We start from the raw sequence: 18,217 nt of genomic DNA on the forward strand, positions 1-18,217 counted from the left end.
AGGAGAGAGGACCCTGCCCGCGAGGGCTCACAGTCTACAAGGGATGGGTGAGGATACAGTAGGTGAGGGTAGAGCTGGTCATGCAGCGGTTTGGTCTGTCGGTGGTTACTGCAGGTTGTAGGCTTGTCGGAAGAGGTAGGTCTTCAGGCTCTTTTTGAAGGTTTCGATGGTAGGTGAGAGTCTGATGTGTTGTGATAGAGAGTTCCAGAGTAGGGGGATACACGAGAGAAATCTTGTACACGATTGTGGGAAGAGGAGATAATAGGGGAGTAGAGAAGGAGATCTTGTGAGGATCGGAGGTTGCGTGTAGGTAAGTACCGGGAGACGAGGTCACAGATGTATGGAGGAGACAGGTTGTGGATGGCTTTGTATGTCATGGTCACCAACTTCTGTTCACATATTTCAATTAAAAAAAACACCTGATCCAACAGGAAATGATCTCCAAATTCCTTAGTATCATGGATCCTAGTCCTTCATGCACTTCACAAAGGTCACAGAAGAAGTTACCCTTCTCCTCATTTCTTCTTGCCCTAATACATGCAGCAGTGATGCTATTCCCTCTCCTTAACCAGTCCCTCTCCCTGACACTCACTGCGCACCTTCATCAGGCAACTTTATCTCCTTCTGAAACACCATTATAATCCGTTACTAAGAAAAAATCTATTGACCAGACTGCGATGCTCTCTACAGACCTGTCTCTAAGGGTGCTTTCTCACTGCATTTACAGACATGCTCTGGCATCACCATAACAGTCCCCATCAGTGTAACGTCTGAATCCCATTATGAGAGGGTTTGTAAACATATGCCCTGATCATGCCACCAAGCATGAACCTAGACGCAATGTGAGAGAAACCCTAAGGTCTGTGTCATCTCTCACATCCTGGACCACTTGGTCCTCTCCTGTCTGATCCGCTATTTCTCAAATCACTGTTATTGACCCTCTACAATCCGGTTTCAGCTCTTCACATGCTACTGAAACTGCTCATGATCTACTAACACCTAAATCTACTGTTAAAAAATAAATCACATTGTTTGCTGGTGCTGTTGTCCAGAGGAAATTGAGTGACCAGACCATTAGACAGAGGGGAATGTTACTGACATTGCGTTCAAAAGTTGTTCTAACTCCTTTATCAGGTACAAAATAGGGAGACTGTTTCTAACACGTGGAGCCAGGGCCGCTATCAGGGCATTTCTGCCTTTACTGTCGTTTGGGGCCCTGTCAGCAGAAGTAAAGAAGGGGTCCAGACCCAGTCCAAGCCCACTTTTTTGCTTCTGCTCACTGGGCCCCAGGGTATAATAAAGCAAAACTGAATGGCCGTGCAGCTCAAAGGGAGTCCCTCTGCCTCTACTGTGGCATGCTGATGACGGCTCGTATGCCAGGATACCAGAAATGGAGCTACGCCTACAGGGGATTGTGAGAGGTAAGTATGGAAAATGGCTTTTTTTTAAGCTAAATTAAATGGGCTAGGGAGCAGCAAATGATGAATCGAGGGTGTGGAACGGGGCACATTGACTGATGTATTGTGGGTGAGTGCAAATAGTGATGGACTGGAAATGGGAGACAACAAATGATGAATTGGAGGTTGGGAACAACAAATGATGAATTGGGGTGGGAGAGAGAACAGGACAATGCATTGGGATGGAGGGGGGCATGTAAACATAATGAATCATGGAAGGTGGAGTGCGGGTCTTGTGGATGCAGGAGTGACTGGTAATTAATTGGGGGAAAGAGTACAGGGTCGAATTCATTTATATACTTATTGTGTGGGGAAAGTGGCTATTTAAAGTTAGAGGCGGCACAGTGGTGGATTACAATTTATATGTGGAATGGTGGGTTTCCTAACAACTATATGATGCAGTAGTATTTGATACTTGCATGTAGTATTATTCGGTTACTATGTGGTGATATGTGGACTGGTCATGGTGTGGTGGTATTTGTTATTTGTGGTACTATTCGGTCACTATGTGGTCTAGTCATGTGTGGTGGTAGTTGTTCCTTGCATTTGGTATTCGGTAACTAGCTGGTGGTAATATGTGGTCTGGTGACGGTGTGGTAGTATTTGTTTCTTGAATTTGGTATTACTTGGTAACTATGTGGTGGTAATATGTGGACTGGTCATGGGTGATGGATTTTGTTCCTTGTATGTGGTATTATTAGGTCAGTGTGGTGGTAATATGTGGTCTGGTCATGGTGTGGCGGTATTACTTCCTTGTATGTGGTTTTATTCAGTTACTATGTGCTGATATGTGGTCTGGTCACGGAGTGGCAGTATTTGTTCCTTCTATTTGGTATTATTCGGTAACTGTGGTCTGGTGGTGTTTGTTCCTTGTATGTGGTATTATTCGGTGACTGGTAATATGTGGTGTGGTTTGATCCTTGTATGTGGTGGTATTCGGTCATTATGTGGTGGTATTATGTGGTGTGGTCATGGTGTGGTGGTATTTGTTCCTTGTATGTGGTAGTACTGGGTCACTATGTGGTAGTAATATGTGGACTGGTCATGGTGTGGTGGTATTTGTCCTTTGTATGTATCATTCAGTCACTATGTGGTGACCACAGTGCGGCACTGCCCTACATATCATCTCTGTCTACCACCTACCTATCCTCTCCCTCTGCCCTCGCAGCATGCCCAATAGCCAGTACATAGCAGGTAGCCTTTCTGGCGACTACCTTAGGTGCAGTACCTAGTCTGACCTGAGGGTAAGGGGGTGCCAGAGAGCTGCAAGTTCCAAACCGGAATTGAGAAGTGGGATATAGATAAATCCCCTTCAGAAGGAACCAGGGGCAACCTAACAACCCCGATTCGTGACAAATTGGTGTGAGTAGTGGGGACGATAAAGATATCCTCCCCGGGATCCCTGACTTACGGATGAGATCCGTGACCTAGTGTTGGCAGCAATGTGTGAGCCATCACATGGTGCATGACAACATGGTACAGGCCCAGGCTGATCAGAAGCCCTGGTACGACCAGAATGCCCGGGAGCGGACCTACCACATGGGTCAAAAGGTGTGGGTGCTGGTCCCCGTACCAAAGGATAAGCTTCAGGCAGCCTGGGAAGGCCCGTACGTCGTTCACCAACAGCTCAACTAGGTCCCCTACGTGGTCACATCAATATGATGAAGGCTCATCACAAACGTGAAGCCTGCATCCTACCGGTCTGTAACCTGCCCAAAGAAGGGAGGAAGACCCCCTCCTGGACATGCTGGCCCAAGCCAAGGCTGGTGGGTCTATCGAGGATATGGAGGTAAGCGCCATGCTATCCAAACCCCAGCGGTTGCAGTTGCGGACCACGCTGGAATCCTTCTGACCAACAGACCTGGAAGGAGAGCAGTCCATGAGGTGGACACCAAGAATAATGCCCCACTACAGTGAAAACCTTATCGTATCTCCGACGTGCATCATGTTATGCGCGAGGAGATCACCTGGAGTCCTCATGCCAAAAAAAGAATCGGACCACAAAGTTCAGCGTGAACTACAGGGGGCTCAGCTCCATCACAGCTTTTGACGCGTACGCAATTCCGTGCATCGAGGAGCTGCTTGAGCGCTTAGCTGGTGCAAAATATCTGTCCATAATGGATCTGAGTCGGGGATACTGGCAGATTCCCCTGAGCCCCGAAGCGCAGGAGAAGTCCGCCTTTATCACACCCTTCGAGTTGTACGAGTCCACGGTCATGCCCTTCGGCATGAAGAATGCCCCTGCCACTTTCCAGTAGATGGTCAACCACCTGCTTCAGGGACTGGAGAAGTACGCTGTGGCATACTTAGATGATATTGTCATCTTCAGTTTCTACTGGGAGGAACACCAGCATCTCCAGGAGGTGCTCAGGCGAATTCACCAAGCAGGCCTGACCATCAAGCCGGGAAAGTGCCAGATGGGCATGAGAGAGGTCCACTACCTGGGACATCGGGTAGGCGGGGCACCATGAGGTCAGAGCCTGGGAAAGTGGATGCTATCGTGTCCTGGCCTACCCCCAGGACAAAGAAACAGGTGATGTCCTTCCTGGGCACTGCAGGGTACTATAGGCGCTTTGTACAGAACTATAGTAGCCTGGCAAAACCCTTGACGGTCTCACCAGGAAGACGTTACCTGTTGTGAATTCTGTGGCTGAATTCACTCCTGTGGTCACAAGTGGTACTGCAGCTTCTGAGCTTCCTCCCTCAGGTGTTCTGGTGAGCTCGTTAACTGCTTCATTACTTAACTCCGCCTGATGCTGCTATCCTTGCTCCTTGTCAATGTTTCAGTGTTGGATCTGAGCTTCTCCTGATTGTTCCTGTGACCTGCTGCTCTGTATAGCTAAGTGCCTTTTGCTTTTTTGTTGCTTTTTTTCTGTCCAGCTTGTCTTTTGTTTTGCTGGAAGCTCTGAGACGCAAAGGGTGTACCGCCGTGCCGTTAGTTCGGCACGGTGGGTTTTTTTTGCCCCCTTTGCGTGGTTTTGCTTTAGGGTTTTTTGTAGACTGCAAAGTTCGCTTTACTGTCCTCGCTCTGTCCTAGAATATCGGGCCCCACTTTGCTGAATCTATTTCATCCCTACGTTTTGTCTTTTCATCTTACTCACAGTCATTATATGTGGGGGGCTGCCTTTTCCTTTGGGGAATTTCTCTGGGGCAAGTCAGGCCTATTTTTCTATCTTCAGGCTAGCTAGTTTCTTAGGCTGTGCCGAGTTGCCTAGGTAGTTGTTAGGCGCAATCCACAGCCGCTTTTAGTTGTGTTTAGGATAGGATCAGGTGTGCAGTCTACAGAGTTTCCACGTCTCAGAGCTCGTTCTTGTATTTTTGGGTATTTGTCAGATCACTGTGTGCGCTCTGATCGCTAAGCACACTGTGTTTCTGGATTGCCTTCATAACACCTGTCATTAGCAAACATAACAGTACAAGGAGCCAAACTAATGATTCTCAATAGAGGGAAAGAAAAAGTTCTGACATCATTTTTTTTTTTTTATCTGCTCTGTGTTCACTTTTTTTTTTTTCCCCTAGACATTTGGGTGATTCTGGACACAGGTGTGGACATGGATATTCAGGGTCTGTGCTCTTCAATGGATAATCTCGTTATAAATGTACAAAAAATTCAAGATACTATTGATCAGAAATCTATGTTAGAACCAAGAATTCCTATTCCTGATTTGTTTTTTGGAGATAGAACTAAGTTTCTAAGTTTCAAAAATAATTGTAAGCTATTTCTGGCCTTGAAACCTCATTCTTCTGGTAATCCTATTCAACAGGTTTTGATTATTATTTATTTTTTGCGCGGCGACCCTCAAGACTGGGCATTTTCTCTTGCGCCAGGAGACCCTGCATTGAGTAGTGTCGATGCGTTTTTTCCTGGCGCTCGGATTGCTGTACGATGAGCCTAATTCAGTGGATCAGGCTGAGAAAAATTTGCTGGCTTTGTGCCAGGGTCAGGATGATATAGAAGTATATTGTCAGAAATTTAGGAAATGGTCAGTACTCACTCAGTGGAATGAATCTGCGCTGGCAGCTTGGTTCAGAAAGGGTCTCTCTGAGGCTCTTAAGGATGTCATGGTGGGATTTCCTATGCCTGCTGGTTTGAATGAGTCTTTGTCTTTGGCCATTCAGATCGGTCGACGCTTGCGCGAGCGTAAATCTGTGCACCATTTGGCGGTACTGCCTGAGGTTAAACCTGAGCCTATGCAGTGCGATAGGACTATGACTAGAGTTGAACGGCAGGAATACAGACGTCTGAATGGTCTGTGTTTCTACTGTGGTGATTCCACTCATGCTATTTCTGATTGTCCTAAGCGCACTAAGCGGTCCGCTAGGTCTGCCGTCATTGGTACTGTACAGTCCAAATTCCTTCTGTCCATTACATTGATATGCTCTTTGTCGTCGTTTTCTGTCATGGCGTTTGTGGATTCGGGCGCTGCCCTGAATCTGATGGATTTGGATTATGCTAAACGTTGTGGGTTTTTCTTGGAGCCTTTGCGGTGTCCTATTCCATTGAGAGGAATTGATGCTACACCTTTGGCCAAGAATAAACCTCAATACTGGGCCCAGCTGACCATGTGCATGGCTCCTGCACATCAGGAAGTTATTCGCTTTCTGGTGTTGCATAATCTGCATGATGTGGTCGTGTTGGGGTTGCCATGGCTACAAACCCATAATCCAGTATTGGATTGGAATTCCATGTCGGTGTCCAGCTGGGGTTGTCAGGGGGTACATGGTGATGTTCCATTTTTGTCGATTTCGTCATCCACCCCTTCTGAGGTCCCAGAGTTCTTGTCTGATTATCAGGATGTATTTGAAGAGCCCAAGTCCGATGCTCTACCTCCGCATAGGGATTGTGATTGTGCTATCAATTTGATTCCTGGTAGTAAATTCCCTAAAGGTCGATTATTTAATTTATCCGTGCCCGAACACGCCGCTATGCGCAGTTATGTGAAGGAATCCCTGGAGAAGGGACATATTCGCCCATCGTCATCACCACTGGGAGCAGGGTTCTTCTTTGTAGCCAAGAAGGATGGTTCGCTGAGACCGTGTATTGATTACCGCCTTCTTAATAAGATCACTGTTAAGTTTCAGTATCCCTTGCCATTGTTATCTGACTTGTTTGCTCGGATTAAGGGGGCTAGTTGGTTCACTAAGATAGATCTTCGTGGTGCGTATAATCTGGTGAGAATCAGGCAAGGAGATGAATGGAAAACTGCATTCAATACTCCCGAGGGTCATTTTGAGTATCTAGTGATGCCGTTCGGACTTGCCAATGCTCCATCTGTGTTTCAGTCTTTTATGCATGACATCTTCCGTGAGTATCTGGATAAATTCCTGATTGTTTACTTGGATTACATTTTGATCTTCTCGGATGATTGGGAGTCTCATGTGAAGCAGGTCAGAATGGTTTTTCAGGTCCTGCGTGCTAACTCTTTGTTTGTGAAGGGATCAAAGTGTCTCTTCGGGGTGCAGAAAGTTTCATTTTTAGGGTTCATCTTTACCCCTTCTACTATCGAGATGGATCCAGTTAAGGTCCAAGCCATCCAGGATTGGATTCAGCCGACATCTCTGAAAAGTCTGCAAAAGTTCCTGGGCTTTGCTAATTTTTATCGTCGCTTCATCTGTAATTTTTCTAGCATTGCCAAACCATTGACCGATTTGACCAAGAAGGGTGCTGATTTGGTTAATTGGTCTTCTGCTGCTGTGGAAGCTTTTCAGGAGTTGAAGCGTCGTTTTTGTTCTGCCCCTGTGTTGTGTCAGCCAGATGTTTCTCTTCCGTTCCAGGTCGAGGTTGATGCTTCTGAGATTGGAGCAGGGGCTGTTTTGTCACAGAGAGGTTCTGATTGCTCAGTGATGAAACCATGTGCTTTCTTTTCCAGGAAGTTTTCGCCCGCTGAGCGTAATTATGATGTGGGCAATCGAGAGTTGCTGGCCATGAAGTGGGCATTCGAGGAGTGGCGTCATTGGCTTGAAGGAGCTAAGCATCGCGTGGTGGTATTGACTGATCATAAGAACTTGACTTATCTCGAGTCTGCCAAGCGCTTGAATCCTAGACAGGCCCGTTGGTCGTTATTTTTTGCCCGCTTCGACTTTGTGATTTCGTACCTTCCGGGCTCTAAAAATGTGAAGGCGGATGCTCTGTCTAGGAGTTTTGTGCCCGACTCTCTGGGTTTATCTGAGCCAGCGGGTATCCTCAAGGAAGGAGTCATTGTGTCTGCCATCTCCCCTGATTTGCGGCGGGTGCTGCAAAAATTTCAGGCGAATAAACCTGATCGTTGTCCAGCAGAGAAACTGTTCGTCCCTGATAGGTGGACTAATAAACTTATCTCTGAACTTCATTGTTCGGTGTTGGCTGGTCATCCTGGAATCTTTGGTACCAGAGAGTTAGTGGCTAGATCCTTCTGGTGGCCATCTCTGTCACGGGATGTACGTACTTTTGTGCAGTCCTGTGGGATTTGTGCTAGGGCTAAGCCCTGCTTTTCTCGTGCCAGTGGGTTGCTTTTGCCCTTGCCGGTCCCAAAGAGGCCTTGGACACATATTTCGATGGATTTCATTTCTGACCTTCCCGCTTCTCAAAAGATGTCAGTCATTTGGGTGGTCTGTGATCGCTTTTCTAAAATGGTCCATCTGGTGCCCTTGGCTAAATTGCCTTCCTCCTCTGATTTGGTACCTTTGTTCTTTCAGCATGTGGTTCGGTTGCATGGCATTCCTGAGAATATTGTTTCTGACAGAGGTTCCCAGTTTGTTTCAAAGTTTTGGCGAGCCTTTTGTGGTAGGATGGGCATTGACCTATCCTTTTCCTCGGCTTTCCATCCTCAGACTAATGGTCAGACCGAACGAACCAATCAGACCTTGGAAACATATCTGAGATGTTTTGTTTCTGCAGACCAGGATGATTGGGTGTCCTTTTTGCCGTTGGCTGAGTTCGCCCTTAATAATCGGGCCAGCTCGGCTACCTTGGTTTCTCCATTTTTTTGCAATTCTGGGTTCCATCCTCGTTTCTCTTCAGGACAGGTTGAGTCTTCGGACTGTCCTGGTGTGGATTCTGTGGTGGATAGGTTGCAGCAGATCTGGACTCAGGTAGTGGACAATTTGATCTTGTCCCAGGAGAAAGCTCAACTTTTTGCTAATCGCAGACGCCGTGTGGGTCCCCGACTTCGTGTTGGGGATCTGGTTTGGTTATCTTCTCGTCATATTCCTATGAAGGTTTCCTCTCCTAAATTTAAACCTCGTTTTATTGGTCCGTATAGGATTTCTGAGGTTCTCAATCCTGTGTCTTTTCGTTTGACCCTCCCAGACTCCTTTTCCATACATAATGTATTCCATAGGTCGTTGTTGCGGAGATACGTGGCACCTATGGTTCCATCTGTTGAGCCTCCTGCCCCGGTTTTGGTGGAGGGGGAATTGGAGTATATTGTGGAGAAGATTTTGGATTCTCGTGTTTCTAGACGGAAACTCCAGTATCTGGTTAAATGGAAGGGTTATGCTCAGGAAGATAATTCCTGGGTTTTTGCCTCTGATGTTCATGCTTCCGATCTTGTTCGTGCCTTTCATGCGGCTCATCCTGGTCTGCCTGGGGGCTCTGGTGAGGGTTCGGTGACCCCTCCTCAAGGGGGGGGTACTGTTGTGAATTCTGTGGCTGAATTCACTCTTGTGGTCACAAGTGGTACTGCAGCTTCTGAGCTTCCTCCCTCAGGTGTTCTGGTGAGCTCGTTAACTGCTTCATTACTTAACTCCGCCTGATGCTGCTATCCTTGCTCCTTGTCAATGTTTCAGTGTTGGATCTGAGCTTCTCCTGATTGTTCCTGTGACCTGCTGCTCTGTATAGCTAAGTGCCTTTTGCTTTTTTGTTGCTTTTTTTCTGTCCAGCTTGTCTTTTGTTTTGCTGGAAGCTCTGAGACGCAAAGGGTGTACCGCCGTGCCGTTAGTTCGGCACGGTGGTTTTTTTTTGCCCCCTTTGCGTGGTTTTGCTTTAGGGTTTTTTGTAGACTGCAAAGTTCGCTTTACTGTCCTCGCTCTGTCCTAGAATATCGGGCCCCACTTTGCTGAATCTATTTCATCCCTACGTTTTGTCTTTTCATCTTACTCACAGTCATTATATGTGGGGGGCTGCCTTTTCCTTTGGGGAATTTCTCTGGGGCAAGTCAGGCCTATTTTTCTATCTTCAGGCTAGCTAGTTTCTTAGGCTGTGCCGAGTTGCCTAGGTAGTTGTTAGGCGCAATCCACAGCCGCTTTTAGTTGTGTTTAGGATAGGATCAGGTGTGCAGTCTACAGAGTTTCCACGTCTCAGAGCTCGTTCTTGTATTTTTGGGTATTTGTCAGATCACTGTGTGCGCTCTGATCGCTAAGCACACTGTGTTTCTGGATTGCCTTCATAACACCTGTCATTAGCAAACATAACAGTTACCCCAAACAGTCGACTGGACAGATGGCTGTGAGGTGGCTTTCTGGGCTTTAAATACAGCCCTGAGCAGTTCTCCGGTGCTGAAAGCCATCTATAGCAGTCAGCCATTCCTGATATAGACCAACGCCAGCGAGTTTGGCCTCAGTGCTGTGCTCAGCCAGTTGGACTTGGGGAACTAAGAGCACCCCATGTTGTACTTGAGCTGGACGCTGCTGCCGAGGGAAGTGGCCTATTCCACCATCCAGGAATGCCTTGCCATGGTTTGGGCCCTGCAATGTTTGCAGCCCTAACTGTACTGTCTTCACCATGGTGACTGACCACAACCCCCTTTGGCTGCCCATCGTGTCTGATACCAACGCATGGTTGCTATGCTGGAGCCTTGCCCTCCAACAGTACGACTTTACAGTGAAAGACAAAAAGGGCAGCGAGCATGGCAACGCAGATGGGTTGTCCCGCTGGTGCGAACCTGCTGAGGTGCGGATGGTGGCGTACCTAGAGGTCCTGCCTCCCTAGCGCAATCCAAAGGGGGAGGTGTAATGAATATACACAGCTCTGCTACACCCATGAGGTCTGTGTTAAGTACACACACATATTCAGGGCCGCTGCAACTTCCTGCTTATGTAAGTGACATGCCAGCCTAGACACACCCTGTGGGCTTTTTGACCCCCCTCCGAGCTCCTTCTCACTACACGCTCAGTGCAACGTGATACCAGTGTGCAGCAGCCCCCACTAAGTAGTTTATGGCCCTAAGCTGGCTGAAAGCAGTTGTGGAAACGTGCTACTTTGTTCATTTAAAAATGTAATAGTAGGGCATAACTTGATCCCAATTAGCGATAGAGATATAAAAGTTACATATTCCGAATATCCATCGAGAGATCTATAACCCACTGATATCTTTAGGATCCAGGCCCAACGAAATCCAAGGAATAGAGATCTCCGTAAGCAGGTCATGTATCCACTTCATGTTTATAGTTAACTGATCCCCCATGTCATGCTGAGCATAATGATAATTTTGTCATTCTTCTACGAGGTTCACTCTAAGAGATATGGGTAATAGAGTATTTCATAGTTGTTCAGAAAGGGGAGTTCCCCGACCACCCAGTGAGGTCAGCACAGTGGGAGTGCCTTAAGTTTGGGCACAGGTATAAGACATGGAGGCTTGACTAGAGCTCTCGCTCTCTGTCTCTCTTGGCCTGGGAAGTCACCTAGCAGATACTGTGCCCGATGCATTGGGACATATGTTCCTCCTCCCTGCCACATGGATACCATGAAATGACATAAGACAAATGTAAGTTTGTTTTAATCTTTAATCCCTTTTTGTTTTGTTATCGATCTGTACATACTATGACTGTCTCATCTTGTAACATCGTTTTTTTATACTTTTTGTAAACACTGCCTAATCATTTTTGAAGTAAAGGTTATAATATTTACTAGCTTCGTTTTCCTTGCTCTAATACATACCTCCAATGTCCTCTGAAGTAAATTAGGATACCGATTGGGTTGGCTCCTGACCCGCTAAATTAGTCATAGGAATAGGAGCTGGTGGCAGCAGATAGTACTGAGCGTATTGGGTATAGCTGGCAGCCATGGACAGCGTTTGGTAATTATAATTCCTGCCTGAGTGGGAGTAGTTATATCGCCCTCGCAGCGTGCCCAATAGCTAGTATATAGCAAGGCAGACTTACTGGCGACTAATTATCCTAGGTGCAGTTCCCTGACTGACCTGAGCGTAAGGGGGCACCAGAGAGCTGCAAGTTCCAAACTGAAAGTGGGATATAAATAAATCCCTGAATAAAGAACTGGGGCAGCCAAACACCCCCGGTTCATGACACCCCTTCAGTGTACAGTTGTAACCTAACACTAAGCAGACATCAAGCATCCAGCTATGTCCGTGTCCTGGTATGCTGCTCCCTAGAGGCGGTCCTGCCAGCTGTGCACATGCTCCACTCACCTGACATTAGGACGAGTAGAGGCTTCACTGCTCCTCCCCACGGTGCTCCCAAAGAGATGAAGCCCTTGATATATTTCTTCTTCCACTCCACAGGCTGATGGTGAAGGAAGTACAGCAGATAAAGATTACCGAGGCTGTGACCTATCAGGAAGAGCGGCTTCTCGTACTGCAACGTCATCTCCTCAATCAGAAGCTTCAGTTTATCAAAATATTCCTTCTGTCCATCTGTGAAAGAAGAGAAGAAATGAAAGAAAGCACTGACATCATCAAGGTAAAGTCATTGTCAATGATGTCATCACCGGGGCGGGGCTGAACTATAAGGGGTGAGGTTTACTGTAGCCGTGATGTCATCACCGGGGCGGGGCTGAACTATAAGAGGTGAGGTTTACTGTAGCCGTGATGTCATCACCGGGGCGGTGCTGAACTATAAGGGGTGAGGTTTACTGTAGCCGTGATGTCATCACCGGGGCGGGGCTGAACTATAAGGGGTGAGGTTTACTGTAGCCGTGATGTCATCACCGGGGCGGGTCTGAACTATAAGGGGTGAGGTTTACTGTAGCCGTGATGTCATCGCCGGGGCGGGGCTGACATCCTCTTACACTATGTGCAGGCTGGTGATGTAGTATAAGGGGTGTGGTCTAATGTCACTATCAGTGATGTCATCACCGGGGGCAGGGCTGACCACCCCACCCTCAGGATATTCAGGACTTTATGACAGAGGCTTCAGGGTCACTAGGCCAGAGACAACTAGAAGGTGAGGAGATTTCGTGGCCGCCATATGACATTTTGCAGGCTGGGACAGCCCTGGACTTTGTCGGAGAGTCTATACTTACTGGGAGCAATTCTCCAGTCATAGGGAGCGGCCCGCACTGTCTCATCTCTCACGTAGCCATTGTTCACCAAGTTTTGTACGAGAGTATGAAAATAACCTGAGTGAAGAGTAACAGTAGATAAAGAGGCACCAGCGACGGATTTCTACGCAACATCTTCAGATTCCTCATGGACTCCTCTTACCCGCTAACTTGCTTTTATCCAGATATTCTACAGAAAATGTCTTTCCAAATCCAGGAACCCGAATGTCGACCCCTGGGGCATTGGAAGCCATTCTAGTTGTCTTGTTGTACACAACTCTGTTAAAGACATAACACAAAGATTGACAGAAAACCAATCATTGACACCATGACAAGGAGCGCTGCTCCGGTGAGTGTCCGCGCTGTGCTCAGGAGAACGTCCTCATCATCCTGCAGAAATCACTGGCACCATGACAAGGAGCGCCGCTCCGGAGAGTGTCCCTGCTGTGCTAAGGACACAGTCCTCATCATCCTGCAGAAATCACTGGCACCATGACAAGGAGCGCTGCTCCGGAGAGTGTCCGCGCTGTGCTCAGGAGAATGTCCTCATCATCCTGCAGAAATCACTGGCACCATGACAAGGAGCGCCGCTCCGGAGAGTGTCCCCGCTGTGCTCAAGAGAACGTCCTCATCATCCTGCAGAAATCACTGGCACCATGACAAGGAGCGCCGCTCCGGATAGTGTCCGCGCTGTGCTCAGGAGAATGTCCTCATCATCCTGCAGAAATCACTGGCACCATGACAAGGAGCGCCTCTCCGGAGACTCTCCCCGCTGTACTCAGGAGAACGTCCTCATCATCCTGCAGAAACCACTGGCACGATGACAAGGAGCCCCGCTCCGGTGAGTGTCCGCGCTGTGCTCAGGAGAACGTCCTCATCATCCTGCAGAAATCACTGGCACCATGACAAGGAGCGCCGCTCCGGAGAGTGTCCCTGCTGTGCTAAGGACACAGTCCTCATCATCCTGCAGAAATCACTGGCACCATGACAAGGAGCGCTGCTCCGGAGAGTGTCCGCGCTGTGCTCAGGAGAATGTCCTCATCATCCTGCAGAAATCACTGGCACCATGACAAGGAGCCCCGCTTCGGAGAGTGTCCGCGCTGTGCTCAGGAGAACGTCCTCATCATCCTGCAGAAATCACTGCCATCATGACAAGGAGCCCCGCTCCGGAGAGTCTCCGCGTTGTGCTCAGGAGAACGTCCTCATCATCCTGAAGAAATAACTGGCACCATGACAAGGAGCGCCGCTCCGGAGAGTGTCCCTGCTGTGCTAAGGACACAGTCCTCATCGTCCTGCAGAAATCACTGGCACCATGACAAGGAGCGCCGCTCTGGAGAGTGTCCGCGTTGTGCTCAGGAGAACGTCCTCATCATCCTGCAGAAATTACTGGCACCATGACAAGGAGCGCCGCTCCGGAGAGTGTTCCTGCTGTGCTCAGGAGAACGTCCTTATCATCCTGCAGAAACCACTGGCACGATGACAAGGAGCGCTGCTCCGGTGAGTGTCCGCGCTGTGCTCAGGAGAACGTCCTCATCATCCTGCAGAAACCACTGGCACGATGACAAGGAGCGCTGCTCCGGTGAGTGTCCGCGCTGTGCTCAGGAGAACGTCCTCATCATCCTGCAGAAATCACTGGCACCATGACAAGGAGCGCTGCTCCGGAGAGTGTCCGCGCTGTGCTCAGGAGAATGTCCTCATCATCCTGCAGAAATCACTGGCACCATGACAAGGAGCCCCGCTCCGGAGAGTCTCCGCGCTGTGCTCAGGAGAACGTCCTCATCATCCTGCAGAAATTACTGGCACCATGACAAGGACCCCCGCTCCGGAGAGTGTCCCCGCTGTGCTCAAGAGAACGTCCTCATCATCCTGCAGAAATCACTGACACCATGACACGGAGCGCCGCTCCGGATAGTGTCCGCGCTGTGCTCAGGAGAACGTCCTCATCATCCTGCAGAAATCACTGGCACCATGACAAGGAGCCCCGCTCCGGAGAGTGTCCCCGCTGTGCTCAAGAGAACGTCCTCATCATCCTGCAGAAATTACTGCCATCATGACAAGGAGCCCCGCTCCGGAGAGTCTCCGCGTTGTGCTCAGGAGAACGTCCTCATCATCCTGCAGAAATAACTGGCACCATGACAAGGAGCGCTGCTCCGGAGAGTGTCCCTGCTGTGCTAAGGACACAGTCCTCATCATCCTGCAGAAATCACTGGCACCATGACAAGGAGCGCCGCTCCGGAGAGTGTCCGCGTTGTGCTCAGGAGAACGTCCTCATCATCCTGCAGAAATAACTGGCACCATGACAAGGAGCGCCGCTCCGGAGAGTGTCCCTGCTGTGCTCAGGAGAACGTCCTTATCATCCTGCAGATATCACTGGCACCATGAGATGGAGTGCCGCTCCGGAGAGTGACCCCGCTGTGCTAAGGACACATTCCTCATCATCCTGCAGAAATCACTGGCACCATCACAAGGAGCCCCGCTCCGGAGAGTCTCCCCGCTGTGCTCAGGAGAACGTCCTCATCATCCTGCAGAAATCACTGGCACCATGACAAGGAGCGCCACTCCGGAGAGTGTCCCTGCTGTGCTCAGGAGAACGTCCTCATCATCCTACAGAAATCACTGGCACCATGACAAGAAGCCCCGCTCCGGAGAGTCTCCCCGCTGTGCTAAGGACACAGTCCTCATCATCCTGCAGAAATCACTGGCACTATGACAAGGAACCCCGCTCCGGAAAGTCTCCCCGCTGTGCTCAGGAGAACATCCTCATCATCCTGCAGAAATCACTGGCACCATGACAAGGAGCCCCGCTCCGGATAATGTCCGCGCTGTGCTCAGGAGAATGTCTTCATCATCCTGCAGAAATCACTGGCACCATGACAAGGAGCCCCGCTCCGGAGAGTGTCCCCGCTGTGCTCAATAGAACGTCCTCATCATCCTGCAGAAATCACTGGCACCATGACAAGGAGCGCCGCTCCGGAGAGTGTCCGCGCTGTGCTCAGGAGAACGTCCTCATCATCCTGCAGAAATAACTGGCACCATGACAAGGAGCGCCGCTCCGGAGAGTGTCCCTGCTGTGCTAAGGACACAGTCCTCATCATCCTGCAGAAATCACTGGCACCATGACAAGGAGCCCCGCTCCGGATAGTCTCCCCGCTGTGCTCAAGAGAACGTCCTCATCATCCTGCAGAAATCACTGGCATCATGACAAGGAGCCCCGCTCCGGAGAGTCTCCCTGCTGTGCTATGGACACAGTCCTCATCATCCTGCAGATATCACTGGCACCATGAGATGGAGCGCCGCTCCGGAGAGTGTCCCCGCTGTGCTAAGGACACATTTCTCATCATCCTGCAGAAATCACTGGCACCATGACAAGGAGCCCCGCTCCGGAGAGTCTCCCCGCTGTGCTAAGGACACAGTCCTCATCATCCTGCAGAAATCACTGGCACCATGACAAGGAGCGCCGCTCCGGAGAGTGTCCCTGCTGTGGTAAGGACACAGTCCTCATCATCCTGCAGAAATCACTGACACCATGACAAGGAGCGCCGCTCCGGAGAGTCTCCCCGCTGTGCTCAGGAGAACGTCCTCATCATCCTGCAGAAATCCCTGGCACCATGACAAGGAGCGCCACTCCGGAGAGTCTCCCCGCTGTGCTCAGGAGAACGTCCTCATCATCCTACAGAAATCACTGGCACCATGACAAGGAGCCCCGCTCCGGAGAGTCTCCCCGCTGTGCTAAGGACACAGTCCTCATCATCCTGCAGAAATCACTGGCACCATGACGAGGAGCCCCGCTCCGGAGAGTGTCCCCGCTGTGCTAAGGAGAACGTCCTCATCATCCTGCAGAAATCACTGGCACTATGACAAGGAGCGCCGCTCCGGAGAGTCTCCCCGCTGTGCTAAGGACACAGTCCTCATCATCCTGCAGAAATCACTGGCACTATGACAAGGAGCGCCGCTCCGGAGAGTCTCCCCGCTGTGCTAAGGACACAGTCCTCATCATCCTGCAGAAATCACTGGCACTATGACAAGGAACCCGGCTCCGGAAAGTCTCCCCGCTGTGCTCAGGAGAATGTCTTCATCATCCTGCAGAAATCACTGGCACCATGACAAGGAGCCCCGCTCCGGAGAGTGTCCCCGCTGTGCTCAATAGAACGTCCTCATCATCCTGCAGAAATCACTGGCACCATGACAAGGAGCGCCGCTCCGGAGAGTGTCCGCGCTGTGCTCAGGAGAACGTCCTCATCATCCTGCAGAAATAACTGGCACCATGACAAGGAGCGCCGCTCCGGAGAGTGTCCCTGCTGTGCTAAGGACACAGTCCTCATCATCCTGCAGAAATCACTGGCACCATGACAAGGAGCCCCGCTCCGGATAGTCTCCCCGCTGTGCTCAAGAGAACGTCCTCATCATCCTGCAGAAATCACTGGCACCATGAGATGGAGCGCCGCTCCGGAGAGTCTCCCCGCTGTGCTCAGGAGAACGTCCTCATCCTGCAGAAATCACTGGCACCATGACAAGGAGCGCCACTCCGGAGAGCGTCCCTGCTGTGCTCAGGAGAACGTCCTCATCATCCTACAGAAATCACTGGCACCATGACAAGGAGCCCCGCTCCGAAGAGTCTCCCCGCTGTGCTAAGGACACAGTCCTCATCATCCTGCAGAAATCACTGGCACTATGACAAGGAGCGCCGCTCCGGAGAGTGTCCCCGCTGTGCTAAGGACACAGTCCTCATCATCCTGCAGATATCACTGGCACCATGAGATGGAGCGCCGCTCCGGAGAGTCTCCCCGCTGTGCTCAGGACACAGTCCTCATCATCCTGCAGAAATCACTGGCACTATGACGAGGAGCGCCGCTCCGGAGAGTGTCCCCGCTGTGCTAAGGACACAGTCCTCATCATCCTGCAGATATCACTGGCACCATGAGATGGAGCGCCGCTCCGGAGAGTCTCCCCGCTGTGCTCAGGACACAGTCCTCATCATCCTGCAGAAATCACTGGCACTATGACGAGGAGCGCCGCTCCGGAGAGTGTCCCCGCTGTGCTAAGGACACAGTCCTCATCATTCTGCAGAAATCACTGGCACTATGACAAGGAGCCCCGCTCCGGAGAGTGTCCCCGCTGTGCTAAGGACACAGTCCTCATCATCCTGCAGAAATCACTGGCACTATGACAAGGAGCCCCGCTCCGGAGAGTCTCCCCGCTGTGCTAAGGACACAGTCCTCATCATCCTGCAGAAATCACTGGCACTATGACAAGGAGCCCCGCTCCGGAGAGTCTCCCCGCTGTGCTAAGGACACAGTCCTCATCATCCTGCAGAAATCACTGGCACTATGACAAGGAGCGCCGCTCTGGAGAGTCTCCCCGCTGTGCTCAGGACACAGTCCTCATCATCCTGCAGAAATCACTGGCACTATGACAAGGAGCGCCGCTCCGGAGAGTGTCCCCGCTGTGCTAAGGACACAGTCCTCATCATCCTGCAGAAATCACTGGCACTATGACAAGGAGCCCCGCTCCGGAGAGTCTCCCCGCTGTGCTCAGGAGAACGTCCTCATCATCCTGCAGAAAT

At 50.2% G+C, this 18,217-nt stretch overlaps 1 protein-coding gene across 1 annotated transcript in view; it reads right to left on the reverse strand.

Annotated features, from left to right (window-relative positions):
• LCAT (lecithin-cholesterol acyltransferase) overlaps window positions 1-18,217 on the reverse strand; it is a 49,383-nt gene that overhangs the window by 10,846 nt on the left and 20,320 nt on the right. Inside the window, exons 3-5 of the mRNA XM_069739649.1 lie at window positions 12,818-12,933; window positions 12,637-12,732; window positions 11,804-12,028 (exon numbers count right to left, since the gene is read on the reverse strand). Coding sequence (XP_069595750.1) covers window positions 11,804-12,028; window positions 12,637-12,732; window positions 12,818-12,933 — 437 coding nt within the window. The remainder of the gene's footprint in view (window positions 1-11,803; window positions 12,029-12,636; window positions 12,733-12,817; window positions 12,934-18,217) is intronic.

This window comes from Ranitomeya imitator, chromosome 9 (assembly GCF_032444005.1).
Source record: "Ranitomeya imitator isolate aRanImi1 chromosome 9, aRanImi1.pri, whole genome shotgun sequence".
NCBI classification, from domain to species: Eukaryota; Metazoa; Chordata; class Amphibia; order Anura; family Dendrobatidae; genus Ranitomeya; species Ranitomeya imitator.